The 21314-nt window shown below is 38.1% G+C and overlaps 1 protein-coding gene across 1 annotated transcript in view; it reads left to right on the top strand.

Moving 5' to 3' along the window:
- astn1 (astrotactin 1) overlaps positions 1 to 21314 on the top strand; it is a 140336-nt gene that overhangs the window by 44629 nt on the left and 74393 nt on the right. The window contains exons 8-14 of the mRNA XM_061295914.1: positions 162 to 329; positions 4501 to 4585; positions 5190 to 5264; positions 5820 to 5957; positions 11624 to 11774; positions 16090 to 16256; positions 16440 to 16634. Of these exons, the coding sequence (XP_061151898.1) occupies positions 162 to 329; positions 4501 to 4585; positions 5190 to 5264; positions 5820 to 5957; positions 11624 to 11774; positions 16090 to 16256; positions 16440 to 16634 (979 nt within the window). The remainder of the gene's footprint in view (positions 1 to 161; positions 330 to 4500; positions 4586 to 5189; positions 5265 to 5819; positions 5958 to 11623; positions 11775 to 16089; positions 16257 to 16439; positions 16635 to 21314) is intronic.

Raw genomic sequence — 21314 nt, 5'->3', positions numbered from 1 at the left:
TCTTATTTTTATTATTTAATATTTTAACATTGATTTATGTAGAATGACTTTACCAGAAGTCATATCTGCAGTTTCTCATTATTAATCTGTATAGGGGTTTTTTCTCTATCAACATTGTCCTTTTTGATCTGTGCCCAACCACCCCCCCACCCCGGCTTTAGGGTCAAGGTTTATCTTGCTGCAAGGAAGTCAATTGGATGCCTCTGACTGGTTGAACCCAGCGCAGATCTTGCTGTACTATCAGCAGAATGCCAGTGGGCCGTGGGTGAATGAACTGTGTGGACGACGCCTGCTGGACCCCTGTGAGCACCAGTGTGATCAAGAGACAGGTAAGCCTTACAACAGTCAACACTAGGGAAGCATTATTTATGCTTTGGGAATGTTTTTCGTCACCTGGAACTGTAGCCAGAATTTAAACTCAGAATTCAAAGCTTATATTTCATGATAAAAAGATTTCACTCATATAAAATGACCTTTAAAATGTTCCAGCCAAAGCTCCGAGGTAAATCTATAGGCGGCTTGGCCGCCAAGCTGCATGGAAACTTGAGTGCGGCTTCTAAGTCATATGACAGTCTGATTTTTAATAAATAATAATACCTCGAAGAAAAACGTCTTAAAGGATTTACAGTTGAGTGAAAACGGTTTCTAGGTGTTTGACGCATGTGACATGCATGCAACCTTAATTCCCTCGAAGATTAATTGTGAAACATTTTTCAATCTAGCTGAAAAATAATTGAGCCACTGCTCACCCTTTTAATTTCGAGTGGTTGTGTAGCCAACTTTGTGGTTATATTCAGAACCCTTAAGCGAGTGTATTTTCCAAAAAAATGCCACATCGCCATACACAAATATGAACAAAAAATGACTGCCTGTTTGTGTGATTTCACTCCATACACTCAACAATTTGTACATTTAAAAGGTAGATGTTCAATATTAAGCCCCATTTGATGTTTATTCATGTTTTATAGTATTTCCATTTCCTTCCTAAAATTAAACCAATTCTATCAAAGTGTGATTGATTATAAAACTTTTGGGCGTATTCCATGGGCCATGCAGATCACAGAAACAACTCTTCTATGCAAGCTTGCACTGCAAGCTGTTCAGCGTTTTCCAGCACTCCTGTGGGAATTATACAAATTGAGTCGGGGAAACTTGTAGCATAGCACAAATGCAAAAAGGAGCAGAGGAGTATTTATCGAATGAATGGTATGTTTGTGCTCTTTTTGCTATGCCAGACTGTCCTTACTATGGAGTTTTAGGATCCAAACTGTTGCGTTGGGCGCGAATCCGCTCATGCATTGAATTGTCACGTCCTCGGTGTAATCCACGAGTGAAAATAGAGTCATTGAATTTAATCTTTTTATTTGAGTGGGCTTGGTTCCCATTGGGTGCTGTACAACTAAAACGCTGTTATATTTTTTCAATAGACAGACACACAGACACTTGGCTTAAAAACTGCCCTATGTTTTTGCACTAGGTTTAAGATGGGCATGTCACACCACAGCATCAGCAGCTTTAAAATGTGCTTTTATGTTTCTATTTCTTATGATGGAGAATTAATCTCTGAGAATTACACTATATATTTGAAGTATTTCAGTGACATACCGTGCTGTCATTTAAGTTTAAAATCAATGCTATTGAAAGAAAACAAGGTTTATTTCCAATTTGTGGAATTTAGTCTCTTCAAAATATTCTAACTCTTCCATTGTTCTGCAAAATATACTTGCAATTTAACGTCGTTTTACATGTCATCGTGGAATTCAAGGCCTTCGAGCAAAATCGTGCGAAAGGCGATAGACACTTTGTTAGCAAAAAACAAAACAAATATGACACCGATGTGCGATGTGAGCAAGACTGCATAATTTTGCTGTAATGGCATGACAGAGATTAATGAGTGTGATGCACAGTGTATTGAATGAAATTCTCTAATTTGATGCAGAATAAATGTTGCTAGGCTGCTACGGAGTATCTTGCCTTTGAATTGCCGATAATCAACCAACAGCCATAGGAAAGAAAATCAACTTAACCCGACATTATACCCCACATCAGATGTGATATACTCATGTGAAGTTACTGTACATCATGATTTATTCAAGCCAGCCACCACATTCAACATCCAAATAATGAGAACAGTGTGCTGATGAAACAGAATTGTAGAATATTGTGTTGTTTAATGAGCTCATCATCCCGCTGTGCCTGTGTTTATATTTTGATCTTTACTTCCACTAAATCAACTGTGCTCCCTTTAAAACAGAATATCTATGACCTATCTATTATACATCTATTAAGTACTAGTACCGGTCGACAAAATATTTTTGTGTTAATGCCGATTATTCTGCCAGTACATTTAAAGATAGAAGATTTCATAGACTGCTATTGATTTAGTTATTAATGATCTTCGTTCACCAAGATGATTGTTTAATTCTTAATGAATTATTCATGTTTTAAGCAATGTATGATTTTCTTTTCTGAGAAGGGCTCAAAAACTGGAGTCAATCAAAGTACACCGGGTTTCAAAATACTAATTTTGACATTACAGACACTTATTTTCATGCAAAAACATGTAAATGTCTTCACTATATGCAGTTTGTGTCAAACAAAGAAGAAACGTTTCAGTAGTATAGGCCGCGTAAGCTAATATTGTACAAACTGTGACAAATTTTGAAAATATGTTTTGTTCTAAACTGCAATATGGCTCAGTTTAGCTTTATATACTGGTGTTCCGTTCAAGTTCAAGGCAACGGAAAACATGGACATTAACTTATCTCGATGTTTTGTTGCCATTCAAGGCAATGGTCATTAACTTAGCATCACTAAACCCATGCAGCTCAAAAGGGCGTGTCATATCTATCAATTTGTATCTACGACTGTTGTTAGTCATATTCACCGCCCCCCAAAAAAGAAATAAAAACACTTTTTTTTTTATTTTAATTTTTTTTCTAAGACAGTCAAAAGAAAAACATTGTGCTTGACTTCACATGCTGTTCGTGCCCTTGAACACTGATATCATGACCATCTTAAACGGAAGACAGTATATTGTTTTGTTTTTTAAATTCATTTTACGTGATACAGTGGCTGTAAAAGGTAAACACATCCTCATTCAAATATTTCTACGAATCAATCAAATGAGGAAACTCCGGCTATTGCGGCCCAGGTAGCAGGCTGTGGGTTTCTTTTCCTATGGGCTTATTAAGGTCACCTTGTAATTAAAAGAAATTCCATTGGCAAATACAAGACTAGACACAAAAGAGGTAATACCAGATATTTATCAAGCTTTATATTACTGCTCCCTGTTCCCATCAAGACCTAAATGTGGGATCTTTGGAGGTAAACTTAAATAGTTGAGGACTTTTTAGTGGCTGTCAATCTTTTATTTGAAGTCTCTCCCTGTGCATTTTTCAAAATTAAATTGCGACTCTCATTCTATCAAAATCCTGTTTCTTGCTTCTATTGGGTTGCATTTTCCTCATGACAGCCATCATTAAGAATACTGTTTTTATATTTCACACTTTTCCCCAACATATATCCGTGCTGAAACCATTGTGTGTCTGTGTATGCGTGCTTACTTGTCTGGATGGTTGCATGTACGTGTGTGGAGGCGCTGCAGGGAGAATGCTGCGTTGCTATAGATAGCTTAAGTCCAATCCTCTTTTCTGCAAGAAAAGATACCGATGAGAGCTGAGATGCACTGTGGCAACATCTGTGCTGCTTCTGCAATCCATTAAAGGAGAAGAGGGACGCTTTAACACATGGGCCCTCCTTCGCCCCAGAACCTGAAACCAAGTTATTTGGGTGTACCAATGCTATTTGGACTCACTCCCACCCTTTCTATAGTTTGGTGTGTGTGTGTGGATGTGTGTGTGTTTGATGTTTGTGCTATTAGACTTTAAACAAAGCTGCATAATGGTTATGTTTGTGCACATTTCCAAAGCCATTCATCAGTTGTAACAAGCAAAGAAAATGCAGTACTTTGTTCTGCATTTCCTATACTTACAAGCCAGTTATGGATGATCTATTTTTTTTGTGTGAAAGTAATGTTTTAATTCGGCCACTATCCATCAAGCTCTGTCTGTGGGAAAAATGATTTTAGAATGAAAGTTATAGTCTCATTGGAACCGTTGTATGAAGTGGTTTAGAAAATGGATGGATGCATGTCTTAATTTATCCTATTTTGTGAATAGCACCAACAAAAACGTTCATCCTAATTTATTCATTTCCACAAAAGTCAAATCTATTGTGTCATGAAAATCAAAAAATATTACGGAAGTGTACTGTATGTGTTTGCCTTTTCTTTTCGCTAGTAGTTTTAGAGAGGACACTCCTTTAAGTAGTATGTGGAGGCATATATTGGTCATCATGAGTAGGCACACTAAACACTATACAGCAGAAAGAGCACACAAACCAAAACTTCACTTCTAATGTGTTGTTGTCAAATGTTCAAATTTACCCAAGATAATGCTTAGCTGTAGTAGATTGAGTCAGTATTTTTTTTTTTTACAGGAGAATGCATTTGCCTGAATGGCTACATGAAGGACCCGGTCCACAAGCACCTCTGCATCCGTAGTGAGTGGGGGCCCAATCAGGGGTAAGGACACATTCTCACATCATTTGGGTTACTGCTCAATCCTAGGGGCATGCAAAGGGTGGGGATGATGAGGTGGTAGCCACGGGCACCCCTTGGGAGCGGGGGTCATCCGTAGAACCCCATTGACTGGCACCAAATGATATAAACAGGCATATGTGATTGAAGAGTGATAACGTTTTTAAAATCTGCCGTCACTGATTCTGTATATGTATGTATTTATTTATTTATTTTTGGGGGGGTGCCTGGTATGCTATAGTGGGAATTTAATGTTTCTATTTTAGTTTGATGCATAAAAAGAAAATTGTAATACTTTGTATATCAGTAGAGAAGATTTTTTTTTCCGTTTTCATTTTAGATTTGCTAAACACTAATAGCAACAAAATATACTACACCACCTGTCGACTTTATTTATCAACTAGACGTACGCAACATACCGATGGGAGTATGGATAGATACAGTCAGACATTTGTAACATTACATCGCTCGCATACCATATACAAATTACTATCAGCCCTCTTGATTTCATTTCAGGTTGATTTCATTCCTTTCTTTTTCACTCTTATGATCTCTCTCTAATGACTTCTTATGTTTTTTTTCATCATAGGCCTTGGCCTTACACCATTTTCCAGCGTGGTTTTGATCTTGTGATGGGAGAGCAACCCTCTGATCGTATTTTCAGGTATGATGACCCTTAAAAAAAATGATAATAATAAAACTGATAGCGTATTTCATCATCAATTGATATATGAAAGGTTTTATGTAGTGGCTGAAAAATCTTCATTATAACTTCAAAAGGTGTGACGACTATATGTTTGGAACGAGATTTCATATTTTCTTAGGTTAGGGTCCCTTGTGTTCTCAGATGACTCAAGAAACAACTGAAGACTTAAGAACTTTTAGCAAGCATTATTATAATTCGGTAGCTAACAAGGCATTTTCTGTAAGAGCTCGAGTTTGAAACCAATTCACACCACTGCTGGTGGACTACTTAGCGAACTGACACTAACGTCCCGATCATCACACAGCAACAGGTGATTAAGGAACATTACACAAAACAAAATAGTGTGATGAAAACAGACTATGCCTTGACTTGATATATATGTAGTATATGAAAGACTACTATCACGTTTGATCAAATTTTGTTTTCTTGTCATTAAAATAATTCCTTTTGTTACATTGTATTCGGGTTACATTTGAAAGACATGAACACTATTTGTTATGCTGTCATCTGCAGATTCACGTACACTTTAGGAGAAGGGATGTGGCTGCCTTTGAGTAAAAGCTTTGTCATCCCACCTGCAGAGCTTGCCATCAACCCTTCTGCAAAATGCAAGACTGATATGACAGTTATGGAGGATGCTGTAGATGTAAGGTGAGAAAAAAGGAGATGGAAAATTCTTGTAATGTTGACAATGCCTCTTCAGCAATTTTAAGCTTTCATTTTTTCAACAATCCGATTACAATCTTTTACCTATTCATAGTATTTTTATTATCAAGCTACTAAGAATTGTATCTTGTGTATTTTTCATTTTTATTCAAAGTGCTATGTTTGTAATGCTGCATGCTAATTGCTGTTTACACTAGTTGATGGAAAGAGTCAAATCTTTCTGTTATTTATCACAGAATGATAATGGACAAGTAAATGACGCATAATTTATTCTAGATGCAATTACCGTATTTTCCAGACTATAAGGCGCATCTTCAATGAATGGCCCATTTTAAAACTTTGTCCTTGTATAAGGTGCACTGGACACATTAATGCATCATGTCAGATTTTTAATCCAAATCAAATCATTCTTCATTTTATCTTTTTTATTTCAACTTCAGATGCAACAAATTACTTTACAATCACAAAATAATGATCCGTAGTCTTTTTTTATTCATGATTCATAGTCTTCAGCGGGCCACTCATGATTGATTTCATGACACAATGCTTCAGGCCAGTTTAAATTTAGGAATTTGGTCCATATATAAGGTGCACCGGACTATAAGGTGCACTGTCGGCTTTTGAGAAACCTTTTGGTTTTTAGGTGCGCCTTATAGTCCAGAAAAAATACGGTAAGACTTTTAACTTGTACTACACATTAGAATTTTTTTATTTCCATTCTTCCACTTCCTTACTGCAATTGTTATCATTGCCTTTAAACCTGAACAGCATGGTCGCCTGGTGGTTGAGAGATTGACTGGTGACTAGTCGAGAGTGTAGATTGGATCCCGCCGTTTGAACTGACAGTGTTCATTTGGTTGTATTGATATGCTGTTCAAACCCAATTTTACTTATCTTTGGGGGAGCAGGCATGTTTTATACATTACAATTAACGGATCCAAATGGGATTATTGACTCACGGCACACTGAATGATTTAACGTGACTGCTGTTTTGAGAGCATTATGTTTTTGCATAAAGTATGTGTGAACAGGATGAGATTAAGATGAAGCAGAAGATGTTGGATAATGTTGCCAGTGAGAATTGACTTTAAAGTGTATGCTAGAACATGCTTCGTAAACAATTTAGCGTGCACAGCCGTGTCAAATCCTGTCCTAATTTGCATTGTTATTTGCCCTGTGAAAATTATGCCAGGTAAAATTAGCCATGCTTAAATGAATACCCCCACATCACTTTATTTTAATGAGCATTGAACTCTGCACCAAGGACTATTTTTTCCCCTTTATCATAGTTTCGAGAGCTTAATCCAGTATAACTAGGGCAAGTGGTCCCAAGACAAACTGAAATCGGAAATACAAAGATGGATGTCGAGTCGGTACTAAATGTCTTCAATTGACATATTTCTTAGGAAATGCGTTAAAGCAAAGATGTCAAACTCAAGGACCGCGGGCCAGTTACGGCCCACCACATCATTTTATGTGGCCCGGGAAGACAAATTGTGCATCAAATTTGTGTGTCATAACTAGAATTGCAAATTGTCTTCACTTTTAATAATATCTTTTTTTTTAAATATTTGACCAGTTTTTACTCGTCTGATTTGAAAACCAGTTATGTGTCAGTTTGTTTTGTAGCTTTTCCTGTATATAATATGAGGTGCTCATACATTTATTTGTGTTGACAGTCATAATGGCCCTCCGAAAGAAGCTATGACTACAATGCGGCCCGCGACAAAAATTCGTTTGACACCCCTGCGTTAAAGGATAGTTAGTCTGTTATTATTGTAAAAAGCCTGACTACAAGCTAGCGAGATAGTGTGATGCATCAAAAAGTTCATCATAGAAATAGTTCTCATTATCACCCACAGCCCTTTCAGATCAAAAATTAAAACCGTTTTAAATATATTATGTGTCAGAAGGTAGAAACTGGAATCTGTAATCAGAATTCTTTTTCCTTTGTGGAAAAAAACAAGGGTGAATCAGGGTCCAGAAAGTAATGATGATGTATAAAAGGACGTTTATGTTAAGGGCCTGTTAACTAATAATAACAGTAATAATAATAATAATACATTTTATTTATAAGGCCCCTTTCAAGGCACTCAAGGTCACTGTACGAACATAAAATAGCATACACACTTAAAAGAAAAACAAAAATGTTTAAAAAAATGACCGGAGAGCAGCGGCATCAAGTCGCGCCAGCGTTCACTCGCATCCGGTAGACAGGTCAATCGCTACAACAGGCTCAACTTTGACATTCGTTGCAAAAGAATTTTGAATACATAAGATTGTGTAACTCACAAGTAAAGGTGGATGGGAATAAATGACTCCAATACCACAGTGTTAACTAGTCTGATGAGAAATTTGCATTTTTGATTCCCAATGTTCATTTATAGTAATTTCTCAGTAATAACACACACTCAGAAATTATACATCCATTTACATGTGCACTAAAATTGTTGACAAAAAATTATATGTTATCTAATTATTGTATTTCATGTTGCCATTGGACATTTAATTATTTACACCAATGAGTGCGTGTGCGTGCGTGACTTTGTGCGTGAGTGTGTGTATGTGTGTGTGTGTATATGTGTGTGCGGGCGTGCATGTACGTGCATGTGTGTGTGCGTGAACTGTATGCCTGTTTAATGTCCGTTAAATGCAGAGGGATGCAGTATGACATTGAAGCCTTCGAAAAATAGTAAATGAACTGGTTCTTAAACTGCTATTTTTGCATATACCGTAATTTTCGGACTATAAGTCGCACCGGAGTATAAGTCGCACCAGCCATAAAATGCCCAAAAAAGTGAAAAAAAAACCATATACATGTATACGTATAAGTTGCTCCTGAGTATAAGTCGCCCCCCCCACCCAAACAATGAAAAAAAGCGGGACTTATAGTCCGAAAATTACGGTACTTTTGATTTTCCCATTTTGCAATGGGCTTACATTTTGCTGGGCTGCTTTCATCTTCAAACAGCTGTGCCAATTAATGTTGTAATTAGAAGGTTGCAAAACTTGCTTTCTTTAATCTCCCAATCATATGTGCTTGTTACATGATCGACATTTGTATACTTTTTTCCAATATGAGGTTTCATCGTTCTTTTCAGGATCATGTCTACCTTCAGTACATTTCAATGAGAGCTTCCAACTTGCACTTCCTGCAGATTTGGTTGCATGCGGTGATTTATATTTGGCGCAATGGGCTAAAAAAAAATTAGCTGTCAAGAGACATACTGTTATTTGCATGCTAAGTTGATTTTAATTAGACTTTACATGATCAGGATTTTGGAGCCAATTATCCAGTTGGAAAAAAAAAACATTCACAAATCTGATCAAAACATAGACCAATCCTATCAATCTATTGAAGCAACTTTTTAATTTGCTGTATTGTTGAGCTCTGCTCTTCTCAGGGGATTGTGACTGGCCCAGCCCACAGATAGCCAAAATATTTACTTAATTGACACCTTTTATGTATTAGGAAGATAAAGTTAATAACAAATCAGTAGAATTCAACGTGTGTGCATGTGTGTGTACATTGTTTGAATGTCAGTGTTAAGATTTTAAGAATTTGGTGATTTTGTGTGTGTGTGTGTGTATATGTGTGTGTGTACATATATATGTATATTTTTATTTATTTATTTATTTCCCCAAAGCCTTCTCTGTATGTCAGTATACTATCAGATATCAAAAGCACAGCCCTACATTCTCAACAATTTATTTATAACAGTCTTTTCTCTTCATTTTATAGCGTGTGCCTTGGCTGTGTGTGAGGCATCTAGTCCTTTGTGGGTCCACATAATTATTTACCCAACACAATTTTTGTCCCCCTCCACACACACACGCACACACACGCACACACTATTCACCTTCGGAAGCCCATCCCAAAGGGCCTTGTGTCGAGCGAGTTTCTCTATTTTCTCATTGGATACACTACAATCATTTCTCATTGGCTCTATGTGGATTGAGCCTCGATTCACGATAATAATAAAAAGTCACTGTGAAGGTGCACTTTTTAAGAAAAAAAAAAGAAGAATGTTTGATTAGTTAATATGAAGTGGGCTTTTAAATTCACACAACAGAGATTGCTCTCTGGTTTAAGAATATAATGAGATAATGAGAGTGTCCCCCTTTCCTCTGTAATAATACTTACAAAATAATTTAGTATTGATACTTGCTGTGCGTTTCATCATCTGCAGACACCCTGCTTAATAGGTCCCCCCTGCACTAGTGTCAACAAAGCAAAAAGCAATTATAATAGAAAAATTGGTTTCACAGAGATAATTTTTTTCAATGAAATAAAAAGAAGCAACCTATTGTCTTTTCACAGAGGGAAACTAAGAGAATGTGGCTTTAGCTAGCAGACTACAGTATATACTGGATTTCCAAGAGTATGTGAAAAGGCATAATCTGATACAGCATGTGATCTTTGCCATGGATACATCGTGCATTTGCAGAAATAGCTGACGCATCTGTTAGGAGAACAAGGAATTTTGCATTTTTTGTTGTCATCGCAAGGATTGCAGTACCGTTAATTGAATTTGAATTCCATTGGATGAATTATTCATTGCCGATTTACACAAAACATTGATGAGAAACATAATACAAAAAGATACATAAGGACGAATGATTGAACTATTTAGTGTAGAATGTTCATGCAACACACATACTTTTAGCAATTTCATACATGATCCTTAAAATATGATATTTTAATCCGATTTAACAAGAGCATATTGCTCTCATCATAATTAAATTTATTGCAATTGTATTTCTTAACCTAAGGATGATAGATCATTCATTCTGCTATTATTTTGGACCATTACTAGATATTTGATTTTATTAAACTAAGATGTTGGATGGATTCAGCAAGTCAATGGAGAATAACTTTCCGGATGACTTTGAGAAGATTTGTGTCCTCTATTCTTGTCTCAAGTAGGGGAAGAAGTGCACCGATGAAATAATATAGTGAAGATGTGGTAGTGCTTCAACTAGGTCAGTGGGAAAAAGATTTCCATTCTCAAGTCTGCTACCTTTCAATCATGTAGGAGAGTCTGGATCATACGCAGCCTTCCTTTCTTTGGAGTCATGGTCAGGAATATGTTCAAAATGTTTCTCAATAGCAGGACTCCAGGGCTTGATGAGCCTCTGGATTGGCAGACAGGCGGGCCAAAGAGGAAATGGACCATCCACATTATGAGCACAAAATTAAAGTCAGCATATGCGATGGTATGGCTTTGTGTTATTGCCCAGGGCATGGCTAATTTGCATATCTGTGAAGGGACCGTCAATGCTGAAAGGTGCATGCAGTTTTTGGAGCAACATATGTTCCTATCCAAGCGGCGTAGCATCCCTGTTAATTTCAGGAAGACAAGGCACATTCTAATTGTGGCTTCGTAATGCCGAGTCCTCGAGTGGCCCACCATCAATCCAGACCTGTCTCCCACTGATAATTATAAAGCACAAAACACAACACGGGAGACGCCATACTGTTGAGCAACTTAGGTTTTACACCAAATTCTATTTTAAGTGTTGTCATAAGCAAAGCTGATGCAACACTGTGCAAAACATGATGGATAAACATCTACAAAAAATGTTAATAGTTATACGGTCCATTTACATGCAAGAAAACATACATTGCCATAATGTATTGTTGTTTACAGAGAAGAATTGATGATCAGCTCATCCTTTGACTCTTTGGAGGTTCTCCTGGACTCATTCGGACCCGTCAGAGACTGTACCAAAGACAACGGCGGCTGTAGCCGCAATTTCCGCTGCATATCTGATAGAAAACTGGACTCCACTGGATGTGTGGTAAGTCATTTTTTGTCAGGAAAGTATGGCATAAGTAGGATTACTTACCGTAATTTTCGGACTATAAGTCGCGTTTCTTTTCATAGTTTGGGTGGGGGGGGTGACTTATACTCAGGAGCAACTTATATACATATATATGTTTTTTTTTCACTTTTTTGGGCATTTTATGGCTGGTGCGATTTATACTCCGGTGCGATTTATAGTCCGAAAATTACGGTAATAAAGTTTGATTTTAATACTACAGTAATCCCTCGTTTATCGCGGATAATTGGTTCCAAAAAAGTGAAATCCGCGAAGTACGGTCACCAACAAGAAGTACTGGGCAGGCTAACAAGTTAGCGGAAAGATGCTAATTCGCGATCGTGCGAACACGCGAAAACGGACTTCTAAAGTAATGTAAACGAACATTTGGAGCAATACTACATTGTCCTAAAGGTTAGACACATGTTTCCTCAATTTAGTAGTTTTATTTTGACTTTTAAATTGTTTTTTAATTTGGAAAAAAAAATCTGCAATAAATGAAACGCGAAGTAGCGAGGGATCACTGTACATCTGCATAAACTACATCAATACTGGTACCAAAATGTATGTATGTAATTACAGCATACGTCAATCACTGTATATAAATGAGAACAAAACATTGCCTTTGGTGATTTAGATGCCTTTTATGGTTCCATAATGAAACATATCCCATTTTCACATGTAGTAAATACTAGTCTACCATGGCCAGCCACCTCTGCCTTAAGGCAAATTAAAACAATAAATCTTTCATTGATTGATGCTGATTTTATCAACCTGTAATACAGAACAAATACATTGAACGTCCATCCGACATTTTCTTGCAATGAGCTTTTACATTACATGCCATATTAACCTATTTGACTGCATTTGATGTTATTCATTATTGGTACTGACGATACATTTGCACCGTTACTGTCAAGCAAATATGTTCATTTAAATGCTAATGACCTAACGTAACATTGCTCTGAGTGCCTGTGTGTGTGCTCTTCTCTAATTCATTCTCAGAATTTGACGGGGGTGAATAGAATGCCCCGTCAAATTCTACAAATTGGGAACAAAATATATTCTGTACTTTTTTAGGGGAGTGCAGTATAGTGCAACACAACCTGTGGCTCTTTAAACCGGTGATATAACTGTGGATGCCGGTCAGCAAGGTACTGGGCCAGATTTGATGTGTTCCCACCATGAGCAATAGTAATTTTATAGCAAGCCTTGCAGACAGGCTTTGCCTGTCAGTTGGCCAAATAAATGATTACCCAAGGCAGATCCTCAAGCACTTTCTTAATAAAGGTACCATGAATACTGGAAGACCTTTTCACTCCTCTACAGCTATGATAACTGTTCAGAGCTTCAAATATAAAAAAAAAATATTATAGTTTTAGTAAGTGGGAAAAAAAAGTCCACACTGGTGATGGCTGTGGCAAAAAAGTAATGCACCATCCGGGACTTTTATCGACGCTTGTTTATTTCAGCAAGACAATACTAAATCAGATTTTGCACGTGTTACAGCATTCCCATTGAAAATGTGTGTTGCATTATTAAACAAAATTCGATAACAGAGCACTGTTGAACATCTGAAGCTGTACATCGAGCAAGAATGGGAAAGAATTCCTCCGACAAAGCTTCAGCAACGAGTGTCCCCAGTTGCCAAACGTTTATTGAATGTTGTAAAAAGAGATGATGGTGATGCAACGCAGTGGTAAATATAACTTGGGATTTTATGGAGCATGCTGCTGCCATAAAATTCCAAGTTAATGATTATTTGCCAAAACAATCATGTTTGTCAGTTTGAACATCAAATATCTTGCCTTTGGAGTTTATTCAATTAAATATAAGTCAAACATGAATTTCAAATCATTGTATTCCGATTTTATATTTGACACCATTATAATTGGGTTGTTGGAATACAGTAGCACTAATTACAAAATACACACACTCACTCAGAGAACGTATTTATGGACTGGGGCTCCGTGCATATTACTTTTTGGAATAGGTTTTGCACAATATGAAATCACTTTTGAAAGTTGCACTGGAATATGGCACTGAAAGTTCAGAGAAACATCCTTCCCTTTTTATATTAAGCAATGACGTGGTTGAACTCTCTGGCCACCACTTTGAAGTACTTTAGCTATTCCAACACGTCTCAACATCTAAATGTGAAGTGGAAACTTGCACCCCAATTTACTTTTAGTCAAATAAATATGTAAATTATTTTTTATTATTTCCTTAATATCCACTAACTGTATGCATACTGGACAAATCAAAGTAATCTAGTCAGAAAAGAGGAGCATTCCCCAAATTCTCTTGAGAACTGGCAGCCCTGTTGTAGGCAGTAATGATTCTCTTCCTCCCAGATGTCACAAATTTGAGATGGGTTATCACAGTTTAAAAAAAATGTTGAGTGGGGGAAAAAAATATTTTTCTGGCAATATAACACAGAGATTCATCATGTACATTTAATATTTGAAATAATATATATATATATATATATATATATATATATATATATATATTAATAAGTAAATCAAGAACTAAAAGTAAACGCTTCATAGCCAACCAATGCAGTATAACGGTGACCTTAATGAAAGTTTTGAAGCCTTTCATGTCATCACCCTCCATTTCATCTAGTTTTTGATGATGTCATCCCAGCTGAGTTATCCTTTTCCAGAGCTTATCTTCATTTACAGGATCTGCCTGAAAGCCATCCCCAGGTGCAACAGCTGCCACTTTAGGCAGTCAGCCTCCAATTACGCGCAGATTGCATGCACAAATTGAATGAAACCGGCAGCACACGTTTGCCTTTCTACTTTTATAAAAACACAGAATATACGCAATTAGCATTTCTAAATTACACATGAATAAAAAGGGGAAGGTGAGACATTTGTCTTCCTTATGTACGTAAAGTCGTCGTTATATAGCCATTTCCCAATTAATACAATTACAATCTCTATAAACAGCTTTGATATGTAGTAATTAAAATAAGTTTTGATGATTTCAAGTTGCAACAAACTGAACATTGCAGCTACCTTTCCTTCCCTGTTGGAGGTAATGTTTTGAATTATACATCCAGTCTGTTGTAGTATAGTGGAAGATACATACCGTATTTTCCGCACTATAAGGCGCCGGATTAGAAAGCGCACCTTCAATGAATGGCCCATTTTAAAACTTTGTCCATATATAAGGTGCACCTGATTATGAAGTGCATAGAATAAATAACTCAACGTTGCTCAAACGTTAAGGCAATCACAATATAGTAACACTCGAAATAGTGAAAACAATAACAATATATCAATAACTCAACGTTGCTCAAAGGTTAATATCACACAACACACAAAATAAACACGTAAAGCTTACTTTAATTAATTAGTCCTCATCCACAATCCATATTGGTCCATATATACGCCAAACCGGATTCGAAGGCGCACTGTCGGCTTTTGAGAAAATTGGAGGTTTTTAGGTGCGCCTTATAGTGCGGAAAATACGGTATATATAAGTAATAAGATTGTTTTATATTTGAGCATGAAAATAATTACATACTACATGTATATAAAAGCAGAATGATTTCAGGAGCAATTGAGTCATCTCCTTGTCTTCGTCCTCGATCCATGCACTTTTCATTGATCTGCCAATCAGACAACTTGGAAAAGTGTTTAGCTTATCCAACTCCTCTTATGGGGATTTATTGGTGTTTAGCAGTGGCACAGTGCTGATTTCCTTAAGCCCCAAAAGCACTGTTGGAATTTATCTCCATTTAAAAAGAGGATTAAAAGGCATGGTGTTTCAAGAGGCTTTCTGAGTGCTGATTTAAGGTTTCTAACTTGCGCTACAGACCATACACTTCATACACTGTCCAGCTTTTAAACAATCACATACAATGGGGATTTGTTTTCATTTTACATACACAGTGTACTATGTATACAGCGGGGACATGAGAAATGAGTGGAATTTTTTTTCATGACAATGCTCCTATCTCCAAACACAAATAAAATGAATAGTAATCCAACTAATTCTTTCCAGCCCTCAAAAATTGGTTATCTCATTTTTTTTTTTCCTAAGGACAAGTTGCACTCAACATAGTATACTATAAAAACAGTGTACACATTTGCTCCCCACGTTACTTGTAGAATACAAGCACAAAACTGTACTTCACCTAATGTATTGTCCGCCCTTCTTCTTCTGTGGTGTCCTTGGCCTGGGACTCGTGATTTGGAACCATTTTGTATTTGTCTCATATGCCAGTAGAGAGGAACAAATGAAAACAAATCTAAAGAATTTTTTTCACTGCTTCTCATAGTGCCCCCCAGGATTGAGTCCTATGAAGGATGGGAGTGGGTGCTATGACCACCACATTGGCATTGATTGCTCTGATGGGTTCAATGGAGGGTGTGAGCAACTGTGTCTCCAGCAACTGGCTCCTCTGGAAGATGATCCCACTCTCTATAACATCCAGATGTTCTGTGGGTAAGTTAATCGTTCAACAGTTTAATGCTGATAATTGTAATCTTCACATATACACACAGGTCAACATATGGTAAATACACTCACACACACGTGCGTGTGTGCTTGTGGGTGTGTACTCACAGGAGGAGCTGCAACAATCATCATCACCATTATTATTATTATTACGATAAAACTGTTTTCTAGCTGTATTGAAGACTACAAGCGAGGGCCAGATGGAAGATCATGCCTGCCATTATCTGATGCCTGCTCAGAAGGGATCGACTGTGGGGAAGCTACAGACATTCCAGCTAACCAAACTGTGTTTGGAGATCTTTTTTATGGCTACAACAATCACACCAAAGAGAGCACCTCTGGACAAATTCTGAAGGCCACGTTCAGGTAAGATTTTTGTGAAGAGCACAACCACTACTACTAATTACTAATACTACTACTACTGCACCCGCAAAAAATGAAATTCCGTGAAGTAGAAATGGTATATACATTATTTTGAAATTTAAACACTACTGTGTCGAAAGTCTGTAGGTCGGCGATCAAACTTATTTTTGCAGCGGGCTATTTTCTAGATACGACTGTCCTCGGAGGGCCGTTATGACAGTGAAAACATAAATGTTCAATTGTCGCATCATATTGTCACATATTGCACAAAAATATGATAGATTACAAGCTTTGAAATCACATGTCAAGCATAGCAGTTTTCAATTATTGTTCAAGTTAATGTAAAAATGGTAAAACCCAAAAACATCTTAATATTTATTACACATGACAAATATTTTGGTAGAGATTTTAGCCAGGGTCATTGTAGTTGACAGACATAATTTGCTTTTACAAAGTCAAAAGTCAAAGTCAGTTTTATTGTCAATCTCTTCACATGTCAAGACACACAAAGAAACGGAAATTACGTTTTCTCTATCCCACGGTGACGAGACATATTACACGATAGACATACAAGTAAACGACACAATATAAAAACAAGAAGGCACAAACAATAAATAATAAGAATGATGAATAAATAATAAATAAACAGATAACACAATAAATAAGAGGAGCAAAACAGAGCCAGTGTGCATACAGCAGACAGTAAGCGTAGCGCAAAAGTACAGGACGCTACGCAGAAAGGGGAAGCGAGTTCAGGATCCTAACAGCCTGGAGTATAAAGCTGTTGTTGAGTCTGGTGGTGCGGGAGCGCAGGCTCCTATACCTCTTCTCAGAGGGCAGAAGCTCAAACAAAGAGTGAGCGGGGTGACTCACATCACTCACAATCGTGGTCCCCTTGCGGGTGAGATGGGAGATGTAAATGTCCTTCAAGGAGGGGAGCGAAGCACCAATAATCTTACCAGCCGTGTTCACTATGCGCTGCAGGGCCTTCAAGTTGTAGTCAGTGCACCCGCCACCCCAAACAGCAATACAGCTGGAGAGGACGCTCTCAATGGTGCCGCGGGAAAATGTAGTCATGACGGCTCGCCTGAGTTTCCGCAGGAAGTACAGGCGGCGCTGGGCTTTCTTTGCCAGTGATGCGGTGTTGGTGGACCAGGAGAGATCCTCACTGATGTGCACCCCCAGGAACCTGGCGCTGCTCACTCTCTCCACCACAGCACCGTCGATGGTCAGCGGCAGGTGTTGGGTGTGACCCTTCCGGAAGTCAACAACAACCTCCTCGGTCTTGTCGACGTTCAGCAGGAGGTTGTTGTCCCTGCACCACGTGGTCAGAAGGTCAACCTCCACCCTGTACTCAGTCCTGTCTCCCTTGGTGATGAGACCCACCAGAGTCGTGTCGTAAGCAAACTTTACTATGCGGTTGTCGCTGTGGGTTGCAATGCAGTCATGCGTCAGGAGGGTGAAGAGGAGCGGATTGAGCACGCAGCCTTGGGGGGCCCCTGTGCTCAGCGTGATGCTGGCGGAGATCTTGTCGCCAACACGTACCACCTGTGGCCTCTGACAGAGGAAGTCCAGTAGCCAGTTGCAGAGATAGGTACTGAGGCCCAGCTTGTCAAGTTTGCTGATGAGACGTTGTGGCACAATGGTGTTGAAGGCAGAACTGAAGTCCACAAACAGCAATCTCACATACGAGTCCATTCTCTCCTGGTGGGTGAGGGCCGAGTGGAGGGCAGAGCAGATGGCATCCTCAGAGGACCGCTTGGCTCGGTACGCAAACTGGAAGGGCTCAATGGTGGGAGGGAGAACGGAACGGATGTGCTCCATGACAAGCCTCTCAAAGCACTTCATGATGATGGGCGTAAGTGCCACGGGGCGGTAGTCATTGAAGCAGGATGGAGCAGATTTCTTCGGCACAGGTACGATGGTGGCAGCTTTGGCTTTACGGGCCACATAGAATGATTTGGCGGGCCAGATCTGTCCCCTGGGCCTTGACATTGAGACCCAAGCTGTAGGGCTGGGGTGCCAAACTCATTTTTGTCACGGGCCGCATCATACTTAGCCGCATAGAGGGCCAAAATGGTTAAAATATTTAAAATAATGACTGGATGCTATCAATTACTCGATGCGGCGGGCCATATCTGACCACCGGGCCTTGAGTTTGACACCTATGCTGTAGGGGCTGTCAATAAATTCAAGTACTAAAATACAAATAGATGATACACCTGCTGCATCAAATCGGGCTTATCATACGAACTTTTAAAAAGAAAAGTCAGTGCAAGAATGATTCAAAATACTTCGTCGGAACCTACTTGTCTGCAAGTAATGACAAGAATTTTAATGACACCTGAGTCAGAGCTCTAAACCTAATCAGTCGCAAGTACTCTCATGTTAAAATGTTATTATAGTTGATTGAGAAAAAAACAACCTGCTCTTGTAAGTACCGTATTTTCCGCCCTATAAGGCGCACCTAAAAACCTAAAATTTTCTCAAAAACCAACAGTGCGCCTTATAGTCCGTTGCGCCTTATATATGGACCAAATTCCTAAATTTAAACTGGCCCAAAGCATTGTGTCATGAAATCAATCATAAGTGGCCCGCTAAAGACTATGAATCATGACTCAAAAAGACTATGGATCATTATTTTATGATTATAAAGTAATTTGTTCCGTCTGAAGTTGAAATAAAAGATAAAATGGAGAATGATTTGATTTGGATTAAAAATCTGACATGATGCATTAATGGTGCGCCTTATAGTCCAGTGCGCCTTATATAAGGATAAAGTTTTAAAATGGGCCATTCATTGAAGGTGCGCCTTATAGTCCGGTGCGCCTTATAGGCCGGAAAATACGGTAATGACCTTGTGGAAATGATAACAAATATTTTTTGTACATATAGACCTGTAGTTTTTCTCTCACAAAAATGAATACACTGAAAATCCAAAAAAAAACGTCATTAAATCTCTGGGGTTGATATTAAGTCAAGCAAGGGTATGGTGTTGTCCCTCTTTGGATGATATACTATGTTTACTATGTGAGTCATTTTGGGGGAGCTCATTATTATTATTTGCATACTGCAATCACTTACACAGGAGACAAAAAAGTCAGCAAAGTCATGGTCTACCAAAGTCATGGGCTGTTTACACTCTTTACCACAAATCAGCTCACAGAGTTGAGGAAGGAGAGAGTGCGTGAACACAAGAGTGAGCGACTTCGAAGTTATAAGTAATGTCAAAATATTTAACCTAGCACAGGGACCCAATGGCTTATTTCAACCACTTCCCTTAGAAACTGAGAAAAAAAAACAATGGGAGCTACAAAACCCTTTAGAGAAGTTAGAATAACACTGCTTGTGTTGTTTGGTCATCTTTGTAGGGAAAAACACACAGTGTGTTGCTTTTATGAAATCAATTAAAGACTGCAGGGTTTTTGAACAAAAACATTTCGAACTCTAAAAAATACGCTTCATTGAAGGATACTTTGAAAAGAAATAAGTCAATGTCTCTTTGGGTCCTTCTCATATTCATGAAATTAAAACCAAGTTTAAGTGATTAAATGCAATGAACCAAAAATGTTGTCTACTTCAGTGTTCCTTCATCATTTTATCATGTGTGGGGTGTGCAGTCAGCTATCAAATTGAATTAAAAGTGATTATTTCACTGACTGATATTAAAATATGATTTCTGAAATATAGTTTACAGCATCACTACATCAGTGCTGTAGACGTCACTTTCATTTTCACATACAAATATAAACGTTCATTTGTTTGGCGTGAGTGGTGTCCCTTTAATAATTCATGTCGGATGTAGCATTTAATATTGTTTTTTTCCGAAAGTTTTTATTTCTTGAATTTATCTATGGGTTTCCTACCAGTGGTTGATTTACATTTCACATCTTTTTGTCTCTGTCATGTTTTTTTACCGAGATTGCAGGATAATTTGAGTTGCAAATGAGCAGGACACACTTGTTCAAGATATTTCTGTTGGTCACCTGTGATTTGAATTGAATGAGCGGTTTTCTCGTTAATATTGAAAAATATTCGCTGCGGAAATAACATGTTTTGTTCTGTATGGCTTACTGTTCTTTCATTTATAATAGAAAACCTCTAATTGCTTAGCTCCTGATGTGTGGGCGTATCTTGACCGCAATATCCCTTTGTTGTGTTGGTCTAGTGGAAATTTAGCGGGCCGGAGGTCAATGTTTGACCTGACACAGTGCACTCTGAGGCGGACACAATTCTGCCGACGGCCCGCTGAAAGGGAATTGTTCCTTTTTTTTTTTCTACATTTACATTTAGGGTGATACTGCCCTGCAAGCGCTCCGACCATCACAAAACCACAGTTCTAGCAGGATCTCATGTGTGTCATATGTTTTTTATAGTTAATGTACATGTTCTGACATCTTTACAGCCTAAGCTACTGTCCTAAAGCTCTTTTCAAACTCTCCAAAATGAATCATTTCTTTTCCATTCAACTCAATCGGAATGAAAGGGAGTATATATGAGAGTCGTACTGAACATGTGAAAAGCGTAAACAATAGTGAGACACTGATACGCTGATCATCTAACACCAGGCTTTGCTCAATCAATAGATGGACTAATTACTCCTCCTGGACAAACTCTTTGGATATTTCTATGTCCGTTTGTTCTTTTACAGCCAAGCAAACCTGCTGCACTGTTTGTGGAGCA

This window comes from Syngnathus typhle, linkage group LG13 (assembly GCF_033458585.1).
Source record: "Syngnathus typhle isolate RoL2023-S1 ecotype Sweden linkage group LG13, RoL_Styp_1.0, whole genome shotgun sequence".
Lineage (NCBI taxonomy): Eukaryota > Metazoa > Chordata > Actinopteri > Syngnathiformes > Syngnathidae > Syngnathus > Syngnathus typhle.
Note: the sequence above shows the minus strand (reverse complement) of the source record. Positions and strands in the feature narration are given on the sequence as shown.